At 44.2% G+C, this 21,080-nt stretch overlaps 1 protein-coding gene across 5 annotated transcripts in view; it reads right to left on the minus strand.

The window, feature by feature from the left end:
• Positions 1-18,700, minus strand: part of Pds5a (PDS5 cohesin associated factor A) — a 109,611-nt gene extending 90,911 nt beyond the window's left edge. For 2 of the 5 annotated variants that reach the window (XM_042678061.1, XM_042678064.1), the window contains exons 1-2: positions 18,281-18,700; positions 17,179-17,356 (exon numbers count right to left, since the gene is read on the minus strand). In XM_042678061.1, coding sequence (XP_042533995.1) covers positions 17,179-17,316 — 138 coding nt within the window. In that variant the 5' untranslated portion in view covers positions 17,317-17,356; positions 18,281-18,700. Of the gene's footprint in view, positions 1-17,178; positions 17,357-18,008; positions 18,172-18,280 lie in introns of those variants that run through there. The other 3 variants (XM_042678060.1, XM_042678063.1, XM_042678062.1) reach the window with 3 other exon arrangements.
• Positions 18,701-21,080: the final 2,380 nt, after the last annotated feature.

The following is a 21,080-nucleotide window of genomic DNA, read 5'->3' on the forward strand; positions in this document are numbered from 1 at the left end:
TATTTAAAGCTTTTTCTAAAAAAAAAAAAAAATGAAAAGCAATGGTTTTTGGGGGGAGCAGGGTTGGTTTTGTTTATTCTTTCATTAAATAGATTAACAGTTGGAAAAATGAGATTCACAACGATAAGTATCTGTATGTGAGAAGAGACACATGGAGTTAATTATGCTATGAGCTGAGAAAAAATCAACAATAACTTCAGGGAAATTCCGTAGAAGCAAGATGAAAAGAGGGAGTAGCAAAAAGTAGACACTGGCAGAGAAGCAAGAGTAAGCAAAGCTTTCCAACACAATACTTAATGACAGAAAAAGGGAACTAAAAAAGTTCTTAAAATCTCTTCACTCAGCTAATATTAAGCAAGGAAAGAAAAAGGATTATTAGATTCATAAATGAAAAACAATATTACCAACTGTATAGAAATAGACGGATTATAGAGCACCATATGGATAATTGTATTCCGACAAATTAAATAACTTAAATGAAATGTACAAAGTCCTAGAAAAAAAGACCACCAAAACTGCCTGAGGAGAACCACAAAATCTGAATAAGGCTAAAATAAATGAAGTTGAATTAGCAGTCAAAGGATACACACAAATAAAAGCCCAGGCCCAAATACCATGACTGCTGAATTTGACTTGATAAACATAAAGAACTAAAACCATTTTGACTTTGACAACAGCAGTAACAACAACAAAACAGGAAGCTCAAATATTTCCAAGTAAAAATTTTTTTTGGAGGTGGGTGGGGTTGGTCCTGGGGCTTGAACTCTGGGCCTGGGCACTGTCCCTCAGCTCTTCAGCTCAAGGCTAGCAATCTATCACTTGAGCCACAGCCACTTCCAGTTTTGAGTGGTTTATTGGAGATAAAGAGTCTCACAGCCTTTCCTGCTTCGGCTGGCTTTGAACTGTTAACCTCAGATCTCAGCCTTCAGAGTAGCTGGGATTATAGGTGTGAGCCATCGGTGACTGACTCAGTAAATTTAATGTATGAAGTTTTACCCTAATTTTAAAATCAGAATTACAGACAAACAAGTAACTCTTACAATATAAGTTTTCAACAAAATACCAGCTAATTAAACTGAGCAACATATAAAAACAATTATAACATGATGACAATTTACCTTGTGAAAATTAAAATGTGTGTGACTCTAAGTATCACTATTCCACAATACTGTGAAATATGTGAAATTTATGCAATCTTACCTAATCTCAATTAAAGAAAAAAAGTGAGAGAAGGGATGTGTTAAGAGAGATGGGTGACAATGCTGTCAGACACTTTGTACTCATATACTGTTTTGTAGAATGGGAACTTCTTTGTACAACTACTTCAAAGATAATTTTTTTTTTTGGTCGGCCGTGGGGCTTGAACCCTGGGCCTGGGCGCTGTCCCTCAGCTCTTCAGCTCAAGGCGAGCGCTCCACCACTTGAGGTACAGCGCCACTTCCGGTTTTCTGGTGGTTTATTGGAGATAGGAGTCTCACGGTCTCTCCTGCCCGGGCTGGCTTTGAACCGCGATCCTCAGATATCAGCCTCCTGAGTAGCTAGGATTACAGGCGTGAGACACCAGCGCCCGGCTTTAAAAGATAATTTTTTAAATAAAAAAAAAAAATTATAAGCCAGGTACCAGTGGCGCATGCCCCTAATCCTAGCTACTCAGAAAGCTGAGATCTGATGATTGAGGTGCAAAGCAACCTTAGGCAAGAAAATCTATGAGACTCATCTCCAATTAATCACCAGAAAACCAGAGGTGGCACTTTGGCTCAAGTGGTAGAATACTGACCTTGAGCTGAAGAACTCAGGGACAGTGCCTAGGCCCAGAGTTCAAAACCCACGACTGGGAAGAAAACAAAAAAAAAAAAATTATATACTATTACCAAGTAGAATTTATACCAGGAATCCAAACTTGGTTTAATATCTGAATATTCAATAATGGAATAAATTATATTAGTAGAATACAAAAGAAAAACCATGCAAAGATGCTGAAACTGTATTTCATATCACTTGATGATTAAAAAATAGCCAGGTACCGTGATTCACACCTGAAATCCTAACTACTAAAGAGGCTGAGATTCAACAATCCTAGTTCAAAAACCAGCCCGGATAGGACAGTCTATGACTCTCTTATCTCTCTCTATATATTTTTTTTTGTCGGTATGGAACTTGAACTCTGGGCCTGGGCGCTGTCCCTCAGCTCTTCAGCTCAAGGTGAGTGCTCTACCCTTGAGCCACAGTGCCACTTCTGGTTTTCTGGGTGGTTTATTGGAGATAAGAGTCTCACAGACTTTCCTGCCAGGGTTAGCTTTGAAAGGTGATCCTCAGATCTCAGCCCCCTGAGCAGCTAGGATTACAGGTGTGAGCCACAAGCCCCCTCTAACTATCAAGAAGCTGGAAGTGGGGTGCCAGCCTTGAGTGAAATACTCAAGAAATTATAAGATTAGAGGTTAAAAAACTATATTCAAAGCTCTGAGAATCAAGAAAGAGAAGAGATAATAGAACTGTTAAAAAAAAAAAAAAGCATGAAGAAACAACAAAAGAGAGAAAGAGACAGGGACAGAGACAGAGAGAGACCCAGAGAGAAGTATGAAGCAGTTAGCCCTACTAACTAGTTCCTAAGTAGGGAGAAGAGGCCAAAGTCATACAAGTACAAGGCAAGTCAGGCAGCTCTTGGTGACAACAAAGTCCAAGCCACAGGAGAGAACTGACAGTTCTCTTAGTTTTAAATCCAGCCTGAGAATTTGGCAACAGCAACTCTTATGTGACAGGCTAGCACTGAAGAAATTCATTGCATTATCCCCAAACCTGTTGCCACTGTGAGCGGCAGTTTGAAACTAAGCTATTCTGGGGAACTCAAAACAATCATAAGAAACAAATCACAAGTCAGAGAGATCCTTGGGCATACCCTGCCAGAGAGTATGGATGGAAGATGGCCACAAATGGCAGTTACTGACAGAAAGGAAAGTCAGATACAGACCCCCTGGGGTTAAGCAAGCAGCAGGGGTCTCGGACTATGCTGTGCAGACACTTGGTATCTCAACTCTGTGTAGCAAGGATCAAGCCCCTACCACTTGTTAGATTACTATGGCAACTGAGAGCTCTGAGACTGCAGACTGCTCAGACTGTAGAGCTGCCTCACTGAAGTATGAGGACTGCTGCCAAGTAGGACTAAGAACTCGAGTCCAGGTCTCTAGGATCTCTCGGTTTCTGCAACATTTTTCCTCCCACAGTTCACTGTGAACTGGAGTCTAAAAGCACTAAAATCAACAGGTTGTATCAGGTTCCCTTGGTTCTCCCCATCCAGTGCAGACCTTAGTGCTGTTTGTGTACCCTACTCTTTAGCCCTTGGCTAGACCTCTTGGCTTGGGTATTTATGTTGCCTATGGATGCACAAACTGGAGAGGTGGGAGAAAGGGAGGATGGGGAAGGGGTGGAGGGGAACCAACTGTAAAAGTTTCCCTGGACCAGAAGCACTTAAGTTTATTTACTGGGGCCAGAAGTTCCTAGTAAGCAACAGGAAGGTTCCGAAATGAATGTAGCCTGACACTGATAACATTCCCAAACCAACTCAACTTTTATCATATAGTACCAATTAGTATGGTGGGAACAGAGAAGAATTACTAGATTCTAGTTACAACTACTACCCCTCTACCTTCCATTTCAGACCTGCCAGATTCCAACATTAGAGGACCTGAAAGTGTTTATTTTTCCACTTTTTTTTTTTTACTATTTTTTAAGTATTTTTAAAATCTATAAATACTTTCATTTTTTAAAATTTTCTATCTCATCTTACCTTTCTTATTTGCATGTTTTTCTTTATTTTGAATTCATTTTTTTTTGGGGGGGGGGTTCCGGTCGTGGGGCCTGAACTCTGGGCCTGGGCGCTGTCCCTCAGCTCTTCAGCTCAAGGCTAGTGCTCTACCACTTGAGCCACAGCGCCACTTCCAGCTTTTTTCTTTTTGCTTATGTAGTGCTGAGGAATCGAACCCAGGGCCTCATGCATGCAAGGCAAGCGCTCTACCACTGAGCCACCTTCCCAGCCCTTTGAGTTCATTTTTAAGGAATTTTCTTATTCTTTTCTTTTTCCTCACATTCCCTTCTTTTCACTTTTTTTTTCTACCTTCCCCCCCCCCTTTTCTTGCACCCTACTTTATTTCATTCTTTCATTATTCCTTTTACCTTTATTAACTTTTTTTTTTTTGGTCGGTCATGGGGCTTGAACTCTGGGCCTGGGCGCTATCCCTCAGCTCTTCAGCTCAAGGCGAGCACTCTACCACTTGAGCTACAGGGCCACTTCCTGTTTTCTGGTGGTTTATTGGAGATAAGAGTCTCACGGTCTCTCCTGCCCGGACTGGCTTTGAACCGCAATCCTCAGATCTCAGCCTCCTGAGTAGCTAGGATTACAGGCATGAGCCACCAGCGCCTGGCTTACCTTTATTAACTTCTAACTTCATAATTTATTCTACATTACTTGCCACCATCATTTCTATAGTTATTAGCAATGCAGTCATTGTCTCTAAGATTTCTGTCTGGTTTGCTATAGTGTCACTGTTACAGTGATTTGTTTTCTCCTAAAGGTACAGGAAATGAAGAACTCAAGAGATGACAGTTCATAAAGAAGGCCTACAAAAGAAAAGCAGAGCCAGGCATCAGTGGTTCATACCTACAATACTTGCTACTCAGAAGGCTGCAATCTGAGGATTGTTGTTCTAAGCTGGAGCAGAAAAGTCCCCATGACACTCTTATCCCCAATTAACCACTGCAAGTGGTGCTGTGGCTGCTCAAGTAGTGAGCACTAGCCTTGAGCACAAAAAGGCTCAGGGACAACATCCAGGCCCCAAGTTCAAGCCCCACAACTGATAAAAATAAATAAAAAGCAGTAGAGCTAACTATCCTTAACACCCACACAACTCCCAAAGCTGCAAACAATAAATATAAAGATGGCAATATGGCATGGTGTAGTTAGCTCATGTCTGTAATCCTACCTACTCAGGAGACAAGATCTGAGGATCATGGGTCAGAGCCATCCAGGTAGGAAAGTCTGTAACACTTTTCTCCAACTAACCACTACAAAATTGGAATTAGAGCTGTGGCTCAAGTGGTAGACACCATTTTTGAGCAAAAATAACAAAGTGCCAGTGCAGAGGCCCTGAGTTCAAGCCCCGGAATTACCACAAACACATGAAAAAGGGCAACATGATTCCTCAAAAAGTTCATTCATTTTAAACTACTTTTGTGCCAGTCCTGGGACTTGAACTCAGGCCCTGGGCACTGTGGCTGAGCTTTTGTGCTCAAGGCTCAACCAGAGCCACAGCTTCATTTCTTCATTTTGGTGTTTTTTGTTTGTTTTTTTGTCAGTCGTGGGAGCTGAACTCTGGATCTGGGCGGTGTCCCTTAGCTCTTGAGCTCAAAGCTAGCACCCTACCACGTGGGCCATAGCGCCACTTCTGACTTTTTTCTGCTTATGTGGTGCTGAGGAATCAAACCCAAGGCCTCATTCATGCGAGGCAAGCACTCTACCACTGAGCCAACTTCCCAGCTCCTTAACTGAAGATGAGCCTTCCTGATGCTGCTGCCAGAACTGCCTGAACTGTAATCCTCAGATCTCAACCTCTTGAGCAGCAAGAATAATAGGCATGAGCCACCAAAGCCCCACAAGTTTCCAAGTCTTTAAAAACTAAGGCCAGGGCTGGGACATGGCTCAAGTCATAGAGTACTTGCCTAGCAAGTACAAAGCCCAGAATTCAAATCCAAGTACCACTAAAACAAGAAAAACTAAAAATAATAACTTAAGCCAAAATATTTCAATGGGTGAAATGTCTGACCAAGAACTCAAAATAATTTAAAAATGGCTGGCCTTATAGTAATCAAAACAGCTTGGTATTGGCATAAGAACAGACCTCAGGACCAATGGAATAGAATTGAAAACCCAGAAATGAACCTACAGACCTATAGCCATCTAATCTTCGATAAGGGAGCTAAAACAATAGAATGGAAGAAAGACAGCCTCTTCAGTAAATGGTGTTGGCAAAATTGGTTAACGACATGTAGAAAACTAAAGCTAGATCCTTATATTTCACCCTGCACCAGAATCAACTCCAAATGGATCAAAGACCTTGAAGTCAAAGCAGACACTCTGAAAACATTATAGGATGGAATAGGAGAAACCCTAGGTCTCCTTGGCTCAGGCCGAAATTTTCTGAATAGAGATCTGGAAACACAACAAATCAAAGAAAGGTTGGACAAATGGGATTGCATAAAGTTGCAGAGCTTCTGCAGGGCAAATGACATAGCTAGCAAGATCAATAGAAAGCCCACGGATTGGGAAAAGATCTTTACTAGCCATACAACGGACAAGGGTCTCATATCTAAAATATAATTGGAACTCAAAAAATTAAACCCCCCAACAACAAATCCTCAAAGAAACAACTGCCCAATAAGTAAGTGGGCAAAAGACTTAAAGAGAAATTTCTCTGAAGAAGAAAGAAGGATGACCAATAGACACATGAAGAAATGTTCAACATCCCTAGCCATAAAAGAAATGCAAATCAAAACAACATTGAGATATCACCTCACTCCAGTTAGAATGGCAAAAATCAAGAACTCTAACAACAACAGATGCTGGAGGGGATGTGGACAGAAAGGAACCTTACTTCATTGTTGGTGGGAATGTAAACTTGTTCAACCACTTTGGAAAGCAGTATGGAGGTTCCTCAAAAGACTTCACATAGAACTCCCCTATGACCCAGCAAACCCACTTTTGGGCATTTACCCAAATGTTTACAAACAAGACCACACTAAAGCTACCAGCACAACTATGTTTATTGCAGCATTATTTACCATAGCTAAGATATGGAACCAACCCAGATGCCCCTCAGTAGATGAATGGATAAGAAAATGTGGTATATATACACAATGGAATTCTATGCCTCCATCAGAAAGAATGACATTGCCCCATTTGTTAGGAAATGGAAAAACTTGGAAAAAATTATATTAAGTGAAGTAAGCCAGGCCCAAAGAAACATAGGTCCCATGGTTTCACTTATTTGCAATATCCAGTATATGTACGAGTCAAGCGGAAAAGGTCAGATAATGTGATGTCAGGAAAATGAACCCTTAGATATGTATCTTAATGTTTTTTTCTTTCATGCATGTGTTTCTAACGCATTTATAAGATTATTTCTTTGTTGCTTTGCATGTCCCTCCCCCACAGTATAACCCCTGCTTTCACTATATTTGATGTCAGTATAACTTGTGGAGGAGATGGGGAAAAACCAGTTGTTTAAGGATACAGGTGGACCTGTTGCAACAATAAGAAGTACAAGTTGTCATGTCCAAAACCAGCTTTACAATGTCGGAGGGGGAGAGGGGGGGAAGGAGAAGGATTGGGATTGGGGGGGAGGGGGGAGGCTGGGAAGGGATGTGAAGGGTAAACAAAGGAGGAGGCTGCAATGCTTGGTAAGAAATGTACGCATTATCCTGCCCATGTAATTGTAACCCCTCTGTACAGTATGTTCACAAATAAAATAAAATTAAACTGAAAAAAAAAAAATGGCTGGCCTTGGGGCTGGGAAGGTGACTCAGTGGTAGAGTACTTGCCTTGCATGCATGAGGCCCTGGGTTCGATTCCTCAGCACCACATAAGCAGAAAAAGCCGGAAGTGGCACTGTGGCTCAAGTGGTAGAGCACTAGTCTTGAGCTGAAGAGCTGAGGTACAGCGCCCAGGCCCAGAGTTCAGGCCCCATGCCCCCCTCCCCCCCAAAAAAGAATCTTTTGTGGTCATGGTTTAATAGTCATGAATTGCTTTAGTTTATACTTGATTTTGAAGGTCTTCACTTCTAAGGAATAATTTGGTGGATATAGTAATCTTGTTTTAGGGCTTGAAATGCATCAGTTCCTTTTTTGTTCTAAGTGCTTGGCATTTTAACTATAACACAATACGGAGAGGGTTTTTTTCCTGGCCATATTTATTTGGGATTCTCAGAACCTCCAGTACTTGGGTCTCCATTTCTTTGCCTATATTTAGAGGAACTTTTCTTCAATAATTTCATTAAATATTTCATGTATGTGTGTGTATATGTGTTTGTATATGTGTGCGTGCACGCTTTCTTTTGCTTGGTATAATCTATTGATGATGATTTCCATTGCATTTTTATTTGATTTGATTTATTGAACTTCTTCAATGTTTGTTTAGTATGTTTCATAGTCTCTTTTTGCTCAATTTCTTGTCCAGATGGTTAATTACCTGTCCAAACCTTGACTCTGATTTCACTCAGCTATTCATCTGAACTGTCTTTGAAGCCAGCCATTTTTTTTTTTTTTTTTTGTCAGTCGTGGGGCCTGAACTCTTTACCACTGAGCCACCTTCTCAGCCTCTGCAGAAGACTCTTAAAGAAATGCTACACATGGGGCTGGAAAGGTGGCTCAGTGGTAGCGCGCTTGCCTTGCATGCCTGAGGCCCTGGGTTCGATTCCTTAGCATCACATAAGCAAAAAGAAAAAAGCCGGGAAGTTGCGCTATGGCTCAAGTGGTAGAGCACTAGCCTTGAGCTGAAGAGCTGAGGGACAGCGCCCAGGCCCAGATTCAGGCCCCACGAACTGGACCCCCCCCCTCCCAAAAAAAGTAAAAAATGCTACACTCAAAAGAGGAACGAAGATACAGTTGTATACACAATAACAAGTTCTCATTTAAGAATAAATCTCACTACACCAGATAAATAATTGGGGAAGAATCAAACAGTAACTCTGCTAATCACCAAACCTTGAAAAGGAGAAATCAGTACCTAAGCTTTCAACAATAATCCTAAATTTTTTTGTAAATGGTCTTTTATTCACTAATTGAAAAACTAAAAGTAACCAAATAGATTAGAAAATGAAATCCAATCAGGTACTGGTGGCTCACGCTCGTAATTCCAATTACTCAGGAAGCTAAGAGCTAGAGGATTGAGGCTTGAAGCCAGCCTAGGCAGCAATGTCCACAAGACTCCATCTCCAAAATACCTAGCGAAATGCCAGGCTGGAGATGTGACTTAAGTGGCAGAGTACCAGATATGAGTTAGCCCTGAGTGAAAGAGCTAATAAGGGACAGCTCCTAGACCTTAAGTCCAAACCCCACTACCACCTTCCATACACACACACACACACACACACACACACACACACAAATCTGAAAAACAGCAATTATTTTATTAGGATTATCTCACACTTGTAATCCTAGTTACTCAGGGGGCTGAGCCAGCTTAGGCAGGAAAGTCTGTGATCTTATTTCCAATTAATCACCTCCCCCCCCAAAAAAATCTAGAAATGGAGCTTTGAGCAATCGAGAACTGAGCATGATTGTGAAGCCCTGAGTTCCAGCCCCAGTACAGACACCACAAAAAAGTCAGAATAGCCAAAGAAGATAATTAGAGTAAAGGAACAATCCATCAATCCAATATTATAAGCTGAACATGCCTGTAATCCCAGCACCAGAAGGTAAAGAGGACTGGGAGTTTGAGGTTTAGGGTGCATGGCAAGTTTTCAGACCCTGTCTCAAAGAAACCAAGTACTGGAGATATACTTCAGTGGTACAGCAAAAACATACCTAGCATGAGAAACTATGGGTTGTAAATATATATATATACACTCAACACTGATATACTCAATTTCATAAAAGTTACACTTATGAACACTAAGTGACAGGCTAGAGGTGTGGCTTGAATGGTAGAGTATGTGCCTAATAAGCAGAGAGCCATGAGTCCAAATCCTAGTACCACCAAAATAATAATAGGCTAGATAGCCATACCTCACTATCACTGATAGATCATCTGCACAAAACGATAGATAAACAAAGAAACCAGTTAAGCTACGTCACTGACAAGGTAGACCTAACTAACATCTCCACAACATTCCATCCAATAGAGGTGCAACACACATTCTTCTTGACGTATGGAATTTTCTCCAAAATAACCACAGTTTGGCTATAAAGTAAGTCTTAACGAACACAAAAAAATAAAAAACACCTGAAACCATTTATTGTATCTTATCAAATCATAGGGAAATAAAATTAGAAATCAGTAAAAGGGGACACTGAGCACACTAGTGGCTTACACCTGTGATCCTAGCTACTCAGAAGGCTGAGGTCTGAGGATAACAATTCAAAGTCAGCTTGGGCAGGAAAGACTGAGACTCTTTCCTCCAACTAACCACCAAAAAGCCAAATGTGGAGGTATGACTAAAGTAGAAGATGGCTAACCCTGAGTGAAAGAGCTAAGGGACAGCTGCTAGATGCTAAGTCCAAGGCCTACTACATCTCATAAAAACACACAAAAATCTGAAAAACAGTAATTTTTTATTAGGATTATCTCACACCTGTAATACTAGCTACTGAGGCTGAGATCAAAAGATCTCAGTTCAAAGCTAGCTAAAGCAGGTACGTCTGCAAGACTCCTCTCTCCAATTAACTGCCAACAAACAAAATCTGGAAATGGAGTTTTGAGCACCAAGGGTCTAGGATAGAGTACAAGCCCTGAGTTCAAGCCTCTAATCAGTACCCCAAAAAAATATACAAATAAATAAATAAATAAGAATTGAATAGAGGACTGGAAAGGTGGCTCAGTGGTAGAGTGCTTGCCTCGCATGCATGAGGCCCTGGGTTCGATTCCTCAGCACCACATAAACAGAAAAAGCCAAAAGTGGTGTTGTGGCTCAAGTGGTAGAGTGCTAGCCTTGAGCTGAAGAGCTAAGGGACAGCATGCAGGCCTAGAGTTCACAACAGACAAAAAAAAAAAAAAAAAATTGAGTAGATAAAGACTACATAAAATTATTTCAAAGAGATTTTAAAACAACCTGGGCACACACCTATAATCCTAGCTATTCAGGCTATATAATGCAAGCAATGTATCTAGGCAGAAATGGACATAGTATGTTCAGGATACCAAAAGACTAGTAAAACCAGACATAACAAAAATATTGAAGGTAAATTTTTTTATTTTTTTTGGTGGGTTGTGAACTCTGGGCCTGAACTCTAGGCCTGGATGCTGTCCCTCAGCTCTTCAGCTCAAGGCTACAACTCTACCACTTGAGCCACAGCGCCACTTCCAACTTTTTCTGCTTATGTGGTGCTTAGGAATTGAACCCAGGGCCTCATGCATGCGAGGCAAGCACTCTACCACTGAACCACCTTCCCAGTCCCTGAAGGCAGATCCTTGAAGACAGAAATTTAAATTTCTGCTGTAAAAAGTATATCTCGCTCTTCCAAAGATATACGGTAAGGGTCTGAAGAGTAGCTCAAGTGACAGAGAACCAGTCTAGCAAGTGTAAGGACTGAAGTTCAAATCTCAGTACAGCCAAAAGTTTAAAATAGCCAAGTAGGGGCTGGGAAGGTGGCTCAGTGGTAGAGCGCTTGCCTTGTATGCCAGAGGCCCTGGGTTCGATTCCTCAGCACCACATAAGCAAAAAAAGAAAAAAGCCGGAAGTGGCGCTGTGGTTCAAGTGGTAGAGCGCTAGCCTTGAGCTGAAGAGCTGAGGGACAGCGCCCAGGACCAGAGTTCAGGCCCCACGACCGGACCCAAAAAAAAAAAAAAAACAAATAAAATAGCCAAGTACCAGTGGCTCACCCCTGTAATCTTAAGATATTAGGATGAAAATCTAAGGATGAAGCTTCAAAACCAGCCTGGGCAGGAAAGTCCATGAAACTCCTATCTCCAATTAATCACAGAAAAAGCCAGGAAGTGGTGCTATAGGGTAGAGCACTAGTGTAGAGCAAAAGCAGCTTAGGAACAGCACCCAAGCCCAGAGTTGCCCAGAACTGGCCAAAAATAAACAAGTTTAAAATATAAGCTTCAAAAACACTGGTGAAGAAAACCGGAAGTGGTGCTACGGGTCAAGCAGTAGAGTGCTCGCCTTAAACTGAAGAGCACAGGGACAGTGCCCAAGCCCAGAGTTCAAGCCCCTCGACCTACAAAAAACAAACAAACAAAAACACTGGTAAGGGTCTGGGAAGGTGACTCAGTGGTAGAGTGCTTGCCTGGCAAGGATGAAGCCCTGGGTTCGATTCCTCAGCACCACATAAGCAGAAAAAGCCAGAAGTGGCGCTGTGGGTCAAGTGGTAGAGTACTATCCTTGAGCTGAAAAGCTGAGGGACAGTGCCCAGGCCCAGAGTTCAGGCCCACAAGCGAAAAAAATACCCACTAATGAATGACTCGTGTCTACAATCCTAAAGCTGAGATTTGAAAACTACAGTTTGAAATCAGCCCAAGCAGACAAATCCACTTGACTCATATCTCCAAATAACTGGCCAAAAGCTGGAAGAGGAGGTATGGCTCAAGTAATAGAGTGACACACATGCAAGAGCATAAGGCAAGCCCCAGTACTGCACAAAAAGTAAACTTAGTAACAGTACCCTCCCTTTGGTTTTATGAGCTGAGGTTTCACTATGTAGCCAAGTTTGGTCCCAAATCCACAATCCTCCCTCCTGAACCTGAAGATTACAGGCTGTACCAGCATGCTTAGCATAGTTTAAAATTTTAAGAAAAAAAGTTGCCAGGCCCTGGAAGCTCATGCCTGTGAAACTGAGATGTAGATCACAGTTCAAAGCCAACCCCTAGCAGAAAAGTTCATGAGACTTCATTTCCAAAATAGCAAAAAGCTAGACTGGAGGTATGGCTCAAGGGGTAAAACATCAGCTTGACAAGTAACCTGAATTAAAATCCCAGTATGACAAAAAAAAAAAAAAATTAAAGCTGTTAAGCTGGGTGCCAGTGTCTTACACCTATAATCCTAGCTACTCAGAAGCTGAGATCTGAGAATCTTGAGTTAAAGCCAGCCCAGTCAGGAAAGTCCAGGAGACTTTTTACCTCCAATTAGTCACCCCAAAACTGGAAACAGAGCTGTGGATTTGAGCGAAAAAGCTAGGGAACAGCATCCAAGCCCCAATTCAAGGTCCATGACCCACAAAAATAAAATAAAAAATAATAATAGCTGGGCACCAGTGGCATACATCTGTAATCGTATTCAGGAGGCTAGGATCTGAGGGTCACATTTCAAAGCCAGCCCAGGCAGGCAAGTCCATGACTCTTATCTCCAGCAAACCAGAAGTGGCGCTGTGGCTCAAGTGGCAGAGCACTAGCCTTGAGCTGAAGAGCTGAGGGACAGGGCCCAGGCCCAGAGTTCAAGCCCCATGACCAACTAATAATAATAATAATAGTTATATATATATGTGTGTGTGTGTGAGAGCGAGGGCATGCGCACACACACTTGTACTCCCAGAACTTAGAAGGGTGAAGCAAGAGGATCTTGTTCAAGGCCAGTGAAATCAGTACCTCAAATTTTTTTTTTCTTGGAAGTAGGACATTCTAATTTGGTTAAAATGTCTGTCAACTTCAATTTCTAAAAGAACTCAATAAATGGACAACCCAACCCAATGCTCATCCTAGGCTTGGTTGTAAGTCCATTTATAATCAACAGTACTTCTGATATTCAACCTATTTTCAAATGAAAATGTATATATAGTCATAGCTTTTTTTTTTTTTTTGGTCTGGTTGTGGGGCCTGAACTCCGGGCCTGGGCACTGTCCCTCAGCTCTACAGCTCAAGGCTAGTGCTCTACCACTTGAGCCACAGCGCCACTTCCAGCTTTTTTCTTTTTTTGCTTATGTGGTGCTAAGGAATCAAACCCAGGGCCTCATGCATGCAAGGCAAGCGCTCTAACACCAAGCCACCTTCCCAGCCCAGCTTTTTTTTTTGTACTTAGGTTTTAAATGTGTTAACCAAAGCATAAGCAGGCTCTTTACCACTTTCCACTTAGGCCGTACTTCCAGCTCAACTTCCTACATTTTTTTAAATTGGAGTTTGAACTCAGGGTCCTGTACTTACTGTGCTAGCACTTCACTAACAAAGCTACAATGTGCAGCCCACCTTTCTGCTGGTTAACTAGCAATCGTATCTTGTGGACTTTTCTGCCCAGGCTGGCTTCTAACCTTGATCCTCTGGGTCTCAGCCTCCTGAGTAACTAGTATTAATTATAGGCTTGAGCCACTGCGACCAGCTCAACTTTCTATTTTTTATCCAGATTACTCACCAACAGAATTCAAGGTTTTAATATTCTTTTTGTTGTGTGTCAGTCTTAGGGCTTGAATTCAGAGCCTGGTCTTTGTCTCTGAGCTTTTGTGCTCAAGGATTGTGCTCTACTACTAGAGCCACAAGTCCAAGCTTTCTTTTTCCTTTGGTAGTCAATTGAAGATTAAGAGTCTCACAGGCTTTCCTGAAGGGGCTGGCTCTGAACTGCAATTCTCAGATCTTGGCCTCCTGAGTAGCATGGAGGTCAAGACTTACAGGCATGACTCACCGATGCCTGGGCAGGTTTTAATATTCTTCATTGAAAAATTTAGTAAAACTTAAAAGATAAATATACTACATAACAGCATTACAATTCACAGGTTTATATTTCAGCTTTTCAGATTCTTGCTTTAAAACCTCTAACTTTAAAAAGCATCAATTAAGTAACTCAATTCATGTGTAATCTTTAGTATCAAGTCTAGGGATGTGACTGGGTTGGCAGAGTGCCTCTTCAGTGAGGAGATGGGTTCAATCTCTCAAGACACACCAAAAAGATTTGTTTTAATGAAAAAAAAACTGCCTAATTTCTCCTAAAAAGGCAATAAATGGAACCTAAAACACATGATTGTCGGGCACCGGTGGCTCTTGCCTATAATCTAGCTACTCAGGAGGCAGGAAAGTCCATGAGACTCTCATCTCCAATTAACCACCAGAAAACCACAAGTGGTGCTGTGGCTCAAGTGGTAGAGCACTCGACTTAAGCTGAAGAGCTCAAGGACAGCACTCAGGCCCAGAGTTCCAGCCCCATGACCAACAACAACAAAAAAGACATAACATCACAAACATTTATTAGACATTATACTACAAACTCTTAAAAGCATAACTGTCAGTTCCTACAAATAAGTTTCACCAAGGTGACCAGAGAGACACCTTCTTGCTTCATATTCCATCATCTAGTCTTATTGTAACTTTGAAACCTCTCCATCCAATCATTCCTTCTTTACATTCCTATTTTAAAATACTTTTAAGCCAGGCGACAGTGGCTCACACCCGTAATCCTAGCTACTCAGGAGGCTGAGATCTGAAAATTGTGGTTCAAAGCCAGCCCAGGCAGGAAAAGTCTGTGAGACTCTTATCTCCAATAAACCACTAGAAAACCGGAAGTGGCGCTGTGGCTCAAGCGGTAGAGCGCTTGCCTTGAGCTGAAGAGCTGAGGGACAGCGCCCAAGCCCAGAGTTCAAGCCCCATGACCAATCAAAAAAACAACAAAAAAATACTTTTAACACATTCATCAGGACTAGTAATAATAATTTTTCCCAACAGCGCATTGTCTTGCTCTCTACCAAGCTAGTCCCAGTTGTGACAAGCAACACTTTCCATGTCCTCTGAAGTGTAAGGATAACCAATGTCGCAAATGCACACTTGTTAGGAGGCATACTATAGCGAGTTCCACTTGAGCCATACCTCCAGCCCAAACTCAATCACTACTTCAAGCTAATCTCATAACAATTACAGTACTCTGGCCACAATTTATGTCCATGATGTCAGAAATGTCTCAGGATGTTGAGGTGCTGTATAGGAAAAAGGACAAAACTCAAAAGGAACTCAGCAAGGCAAAGTGGAAGGGTGCACCATCAGCCAAAAAGCTGGCAAGAAAATATAACACAGGCCAGCAGCTCCTTTATGATCCCTGAGGCAGTAGGCCCTGCCCCACTGCTTGAATTGGCCAAACTCAGGTTCACAATGTGCATTCAATTGGCTATTTGAAGAGGATAAGATGGTCACATATGGTCACATAAAGTGACCATTAAGACTCTGTGATAAGATTAACAGAAACAAGCAATCTCAAAACATACACCATCTATTTTCTTGAACAATCTGAAGTTTGTCTGAATTCTGTCTCAGAACAACCAGCTAAGGGGCTGGGAAGGTGGCTCAGTGGTAGAGTGCTTGCCTTGCATGCATGAAGCCCTAGGTTTGATTCCTCAGCACCACATAAGCAAAAAGAAAAAAGCTGGAAGTGGTGCTGTGGCTCAAGTGGTAGAGCGCTAGCCTTGAGCTGAAGAGCTGAGGGACAGTGCCCAGGCCCAGAGTTCAGGCCCCACGACCAGACCCCCCCCCAAAAAAAGAACCAGCTAAAATCTTACAATGCAAAAATTCTCGTTGTCCAAAAAGAAATGTATTTATTACCTGACTTATGAGATGGTAACACACCCTTGAACAACACTTAATAAAATAAAACTGTATTTTTTAAATCCTTCCTTATCCCAAAGCATTTTCTCTTTCTTTAGTCACTGATGTTGTCTTAGCAGAATAATCAACAAGAGCCAACCCATCAAGCCAAAATAGGAACTTTTAAGCAACCTACTTTGATAGAAAAGATGGCTTTTCTCACAATGAAACAGAAAGCAAAAACTGAACCAATGTAAGTCCTTAGGGCTGCCGTGTTTACATACTACATAAGCAGAGGCTTCACAAAAAGCTATAATAGTGTTTCTTAAAACTCCTTCAAATGTATATGCACTTAGATCATCATCTTAAAGCTACTAACCCAATCACATCATGTATATGCAAATATATGTATATATCTTCTGACTATTCAAAAATTAGTGGCGCTGTAGCTCAAGTGGTAGAGGGCTAGCCTTGAGCTGAAGAGCTGAGGGACAGTGCCAGGCCCAGAGTTCAAGCCCCACGACCAAAAGGGGAAAAAAAAAAAGAAAATTGCGAGAAATTAGGTGGAAAAAGTTCTTAAATCAGTTCTCTCAGGAGCTGATGAAAACTGGAACGAACATTCCCAGACAAATTATTGCCCATAATCAAGGTAGCAGGCCATATCATAACACAATATTCTCATAAAATACAAGTGTTGACAGAAATAAAACTTTTAAAACACGCTAGAGTTCCTGATGCTTGAAAAACAGTAGGAGAGAAAAACAGACGTCTAATAATTCCGTTCCTGAGGAACTTATTAAAAAATATACCCGAGAGAACAATTTCAGAGGGGATAGGAGAAGACAATATATATGGTAACATTTAAGAGCTTAGTAGGTGAAAACTTCTACTGAAGGCCAGGCCCAGCGGTGCAGTAACGTCACAGGGAGAAAAAAGACATGTGGGAGACGCAAAACAACCCAACCTGGCCAGCCGCTTACCTTCAATCGCTTGATCATTTCGTCCGTGGTGATCTTGTCAGTGATCTCCTTCACTCCGGGAGGGTAAGCGATCTTCCCATCGGCACTCACCACGCCACAGAGGGCCGTGGCAGGCTTGGGCTGCGCGGTGAAGTCCATCCTGGGGGAGAACTTTTCCTTCACAGTCCTCTACCGGCCTCTATCGGTCAGAAAACCAAAGTTCAGCGGCAAAGGGGCGACTTTGTAACCTCTTTTTTTCATTTCAAAAAGCTCTTAATCTGGAAAAGGCTTCTCCTCGCCCCTACCCCACCCCCAGGAGGCCGGGGACTCGGGGGTGCCTCCCCCCGGACACTCTGCTCTTCTTTGGGGGCTCGGACCCTGCCAGTCGCCCGCCTCCCCCACCCGCGCCAGACCTGGGCCACAGGACTCCCCGCCGGTGGCGGCGGCGGCGGCGGCGGCGGCGGCAGCAGCCGCGGCCACGGGAGGCGCCGAGCAGCCCCGGAGTTGCCCATTCCACCTTTCACAATGAAATCCACCCCTAAGCACCCAGGTCCGAAGTTGGGGGGCCTCGAGAGGCCGGCAGGGAGTCCGAGGCCTCCGCTCAGCCAGAGAGAAGCCCCGAGTCCCCGGCCCGGCCGGCCGCCTCCAGGAAAGGAGACGCGAGGCCTAGAGAGCTCACGGCTTAGGCCGCAAAACTAGGGACCCAAGCGGACCGGCCCGCAGCGGCGCCTCCCGGGAACAAAACGCCCTTGCCGGGGCCGAGCCCAGGGCCGCGGCGGTGCCCGGCGCGCTCCCGCCCGGGCCCCGGCCCGCTCCAACCCCCGCGCGCGGGGAAAACAAGCCGCCCTCACCCCCAGCCCCGCGCCAGGAAGCGGCTGACGCGGCTCCGCACTTCACATTTTGTTCCTTCAACTTCAGCCCGGGGACCCCGGCCGATTCCCCACAGCCCTCCACCGCTCGGCGCCGCCCGGTGCCGCCGAGGCCTGAGCAGCGCCTCCGAGCAGCCCCGCCGGGCCTAGGTCCCGCGCCCCCCCCTTCCCCCGCCTCCGATCTCCCCTTCCGTCCCCTCCCTCCCTCCAGCAGCCGAGGGCGGGAGCGCGGCCGCCGCCGCCGCCGCCTTTACCTCCTCCTCATGCGGGCGGAAGGTGCATCGAGCGCCCGGGCCTCTGTCAGGTGGTTGCGCCGCCGCCCCTCGTCGGGCTGAACACAAAGCGGCTCCGCGGGTCCCGCCGCCGCCGCCGCCGCCGCCACCCGCCCCGGAGCCGCTCTGGGGCTGGCGGTGCCGAGGAGCAGCCGCCGCGGGGGGAGACGCGGGGCGGGCGTGCGCTGGCTGGGGAGACACTGCCGCTCTCCGTCGGGCCAAGGAAGAGCAGCCTCGGAAAAGGCTCCACCGGGAGCGCGTGTGCGCGTGAGTCCGCCCGGAACCCCCGCAAGCCCGCCCGCGCGCCCCGCACGCACGCACCTCGCGCCGACCCGGACCCGGACACACTTTGCAATCGCGCGCGCCCGCGCGCGCGCCCCCGACCTGCCGTCCGTGCTCCCGGGAGCCGGCGCGTAGCGTAGCGTAGTGCACACACCGGCCGGTCACGCGAGCGGCGCGAGAGCCCGCGAGAGCCGCGCGCGCGCGCGCACCCCGCTCCCCGCCCCTTCCTCCGCCCGCTGAGCCTCCGCCCGCCGAGCCTCCGCCTCCCCCGGGCCGGTCGCGGCCGCGCGCGAGATCGACAGCGCCACCACTCGGTTGGCGCCAAAATCTACGGCGCGGGCGCCTCTGGGAGGAGCGCAGCCGGGAGGGTGAGCGGAGGAGGAGCCCGGGTGGCGGGAAGTGAACCCCTGCCTGGGCGGCCTTGGGCGCCTGGGATTCGGAGCGCTCCGAGCTTTATCTTCCGCCGTGACATTGAGTTCCCGGCTTCTGCAGGATCGTCTTGAGGGATGTGGACAGAACGGGGTGAACACTTGGTTAGTTACTCGTAGAAAAAGCACCGATCCCCCCCCCTTCTCACCCTTGCTCACACCCTGGGACCGAGCCACGAAGTTGGCAACCCGAGACAATGTGGCTGCTCGCTCCTTCCTTTGACAGCCACCGAGTTCTCACCTTCCTACCTCAGTCTTGGAAAATTAATCTTTTGAAGGCTGAAAAATAGGAAATTGCCATTGGAAAGAGAGGGGGCGTGGCTCAAGTGGTAGAGCGCCTGCCTAGCAAGTAAAGGACCCAAGTTCGACCCCAGCATCCCCCCCCCCCACACACACACACACACACGAAAAAAGCGAATTAACATTCAGAAGTTCTCTTGGTGTTGTCTTTGGTCTGCTGGCCTCCCAGACATTTAAATTACAGCTGGAAATCTAAGTCTCCCCCTCCCCCCCACTTAAATCTACAGGAACAAAAGTTCTGATAGTGGATCTCAAAAGAAAAGCATTTTTACTGGGAGAGAGTGAGGGAACAGAAGACACTTTAAGAAAGGAAGTGTACTCATTACCTGACTATGTAATTATAATCCCTCCGTAAGTCACCTTTTTAATAACAAAGTTAATTAAAAAAACATTTTTACATATTAACTACATACTGTAGTTATGCATGTGGGAGATCTATTTTTTTAATGATATAGATGTAACACAGATTGACCTGTTCTTTCATCCAAAGACAAACTAGTGTCAAGAAAAAGTCAGGACTGGAGCAATTTAAGATAAATACGAAAGCAAATGATCCTCAGAAGTACACACATAATTTCAGGATATGAGTCGAAAATAGAGGGCTGGCTTACTTCTCTGCCTACTCTTCAAGAAAAAAAAAAAGAAAGAAAGAAAATAGAGGGCTGGGAATGTGGCTTAGTGGTAGAGTGCTTGCCTAGCATGCATGAAGTCCTTGGTTCGATTCCTCAGTATCACATAAACAGAAAAAACCAGAAGTGGCTCTGTGGTTCAAAAAGAAGCAAAAAGAGCACAAGAAGCTCAGGGACAGCGCCCAGGTCCGGAGTTCAAGCCCCAGGATTTGCAAAAAGAAAGGAAGAAGGAAAGAGAGAAAGAAAATAGAATACAATAACACGAAATAGCATTCATCTTTTGAAACTAACCACCTTCATAGTTTGAAATTATATACAGTTACTTAAATTACAGTTGATGGATATGCTTTGATTTTCTTTTTTCCATATTCTTCAAGCTGGCTCTAAAAATAGTAAAAGTACTTCAACTCACAGAGTTGTTTTTCAGATATTACCAAAGGAGTAATCATCTTGGAATCTAACATTCCACAATTGCTTATTTGCTGGATCTCTGAATAGCAGGCAGAATCCATTTAAAATTGTGCTTCCAAACTATTAACTCTGCCCAATCATTTTTAGGTACTTCTGGTCACTTCTCATGTGTCTTTATCTGATATTTAAATAATGAAAGATCAATGAGTTTCATTCTCAAGCTCAGTAACTTTCCTATAAATAGAATTTTCTATCTACTCATACATTTTAACTTTATACAATGTATTACTTTATTTTTCTACAACTTTGTAAACACTCAAAGACTACTAAGTCCTAAGACTTTCAACACATAAACATAATGAATTTGTGAAGTAATCTTTAAAATACCTGTCTTGTTTTCTTCTTGTTGAATTTTATGAGACAGAGACTCATGATGTAACTCAGGCTGGCTTTGGACTTGAGATAAATTATTGCAATCAGCCAGGTGCTGGTGGCTCATGCTTGTAATCCCATCTACTCAGGAGGATGAAGTCTGAGGATTGCAGCTCAAAGCCAGCTCAGAAAGGATAGTTGTAAGATACTTACCTCCAGTTAATCACTAAAAAGCCAGAAGTGGAGCTGTGCTCAAGTGGTAGAGTAGTATAGCCTTGAGCAAAAAAAGCTCAGGAACAAGTTCAAGGCCCAGGACCAGCAAAAAAAAAGAAAGAAAAAGGAGAGAGAGAGACAGAGAGA

This window comes from Dipodomys spectabilis, unplaced genomic scaffold (genome assembly GCF_019054845.1).
Source record: "Dipodomys spectabilis isolate Male_0828 unplaced genomic scaffold, ASM1905484v1 ptg000043l, whole genome shotgun sequence".
Classification (NCBI taxonomy): domain Eukaryota; kingdom Metazoa; phylum Chordata; class Mammalia; order Rodentia; family Heteromyidae; genus Dipodomys; species Dipodomys spectabilis.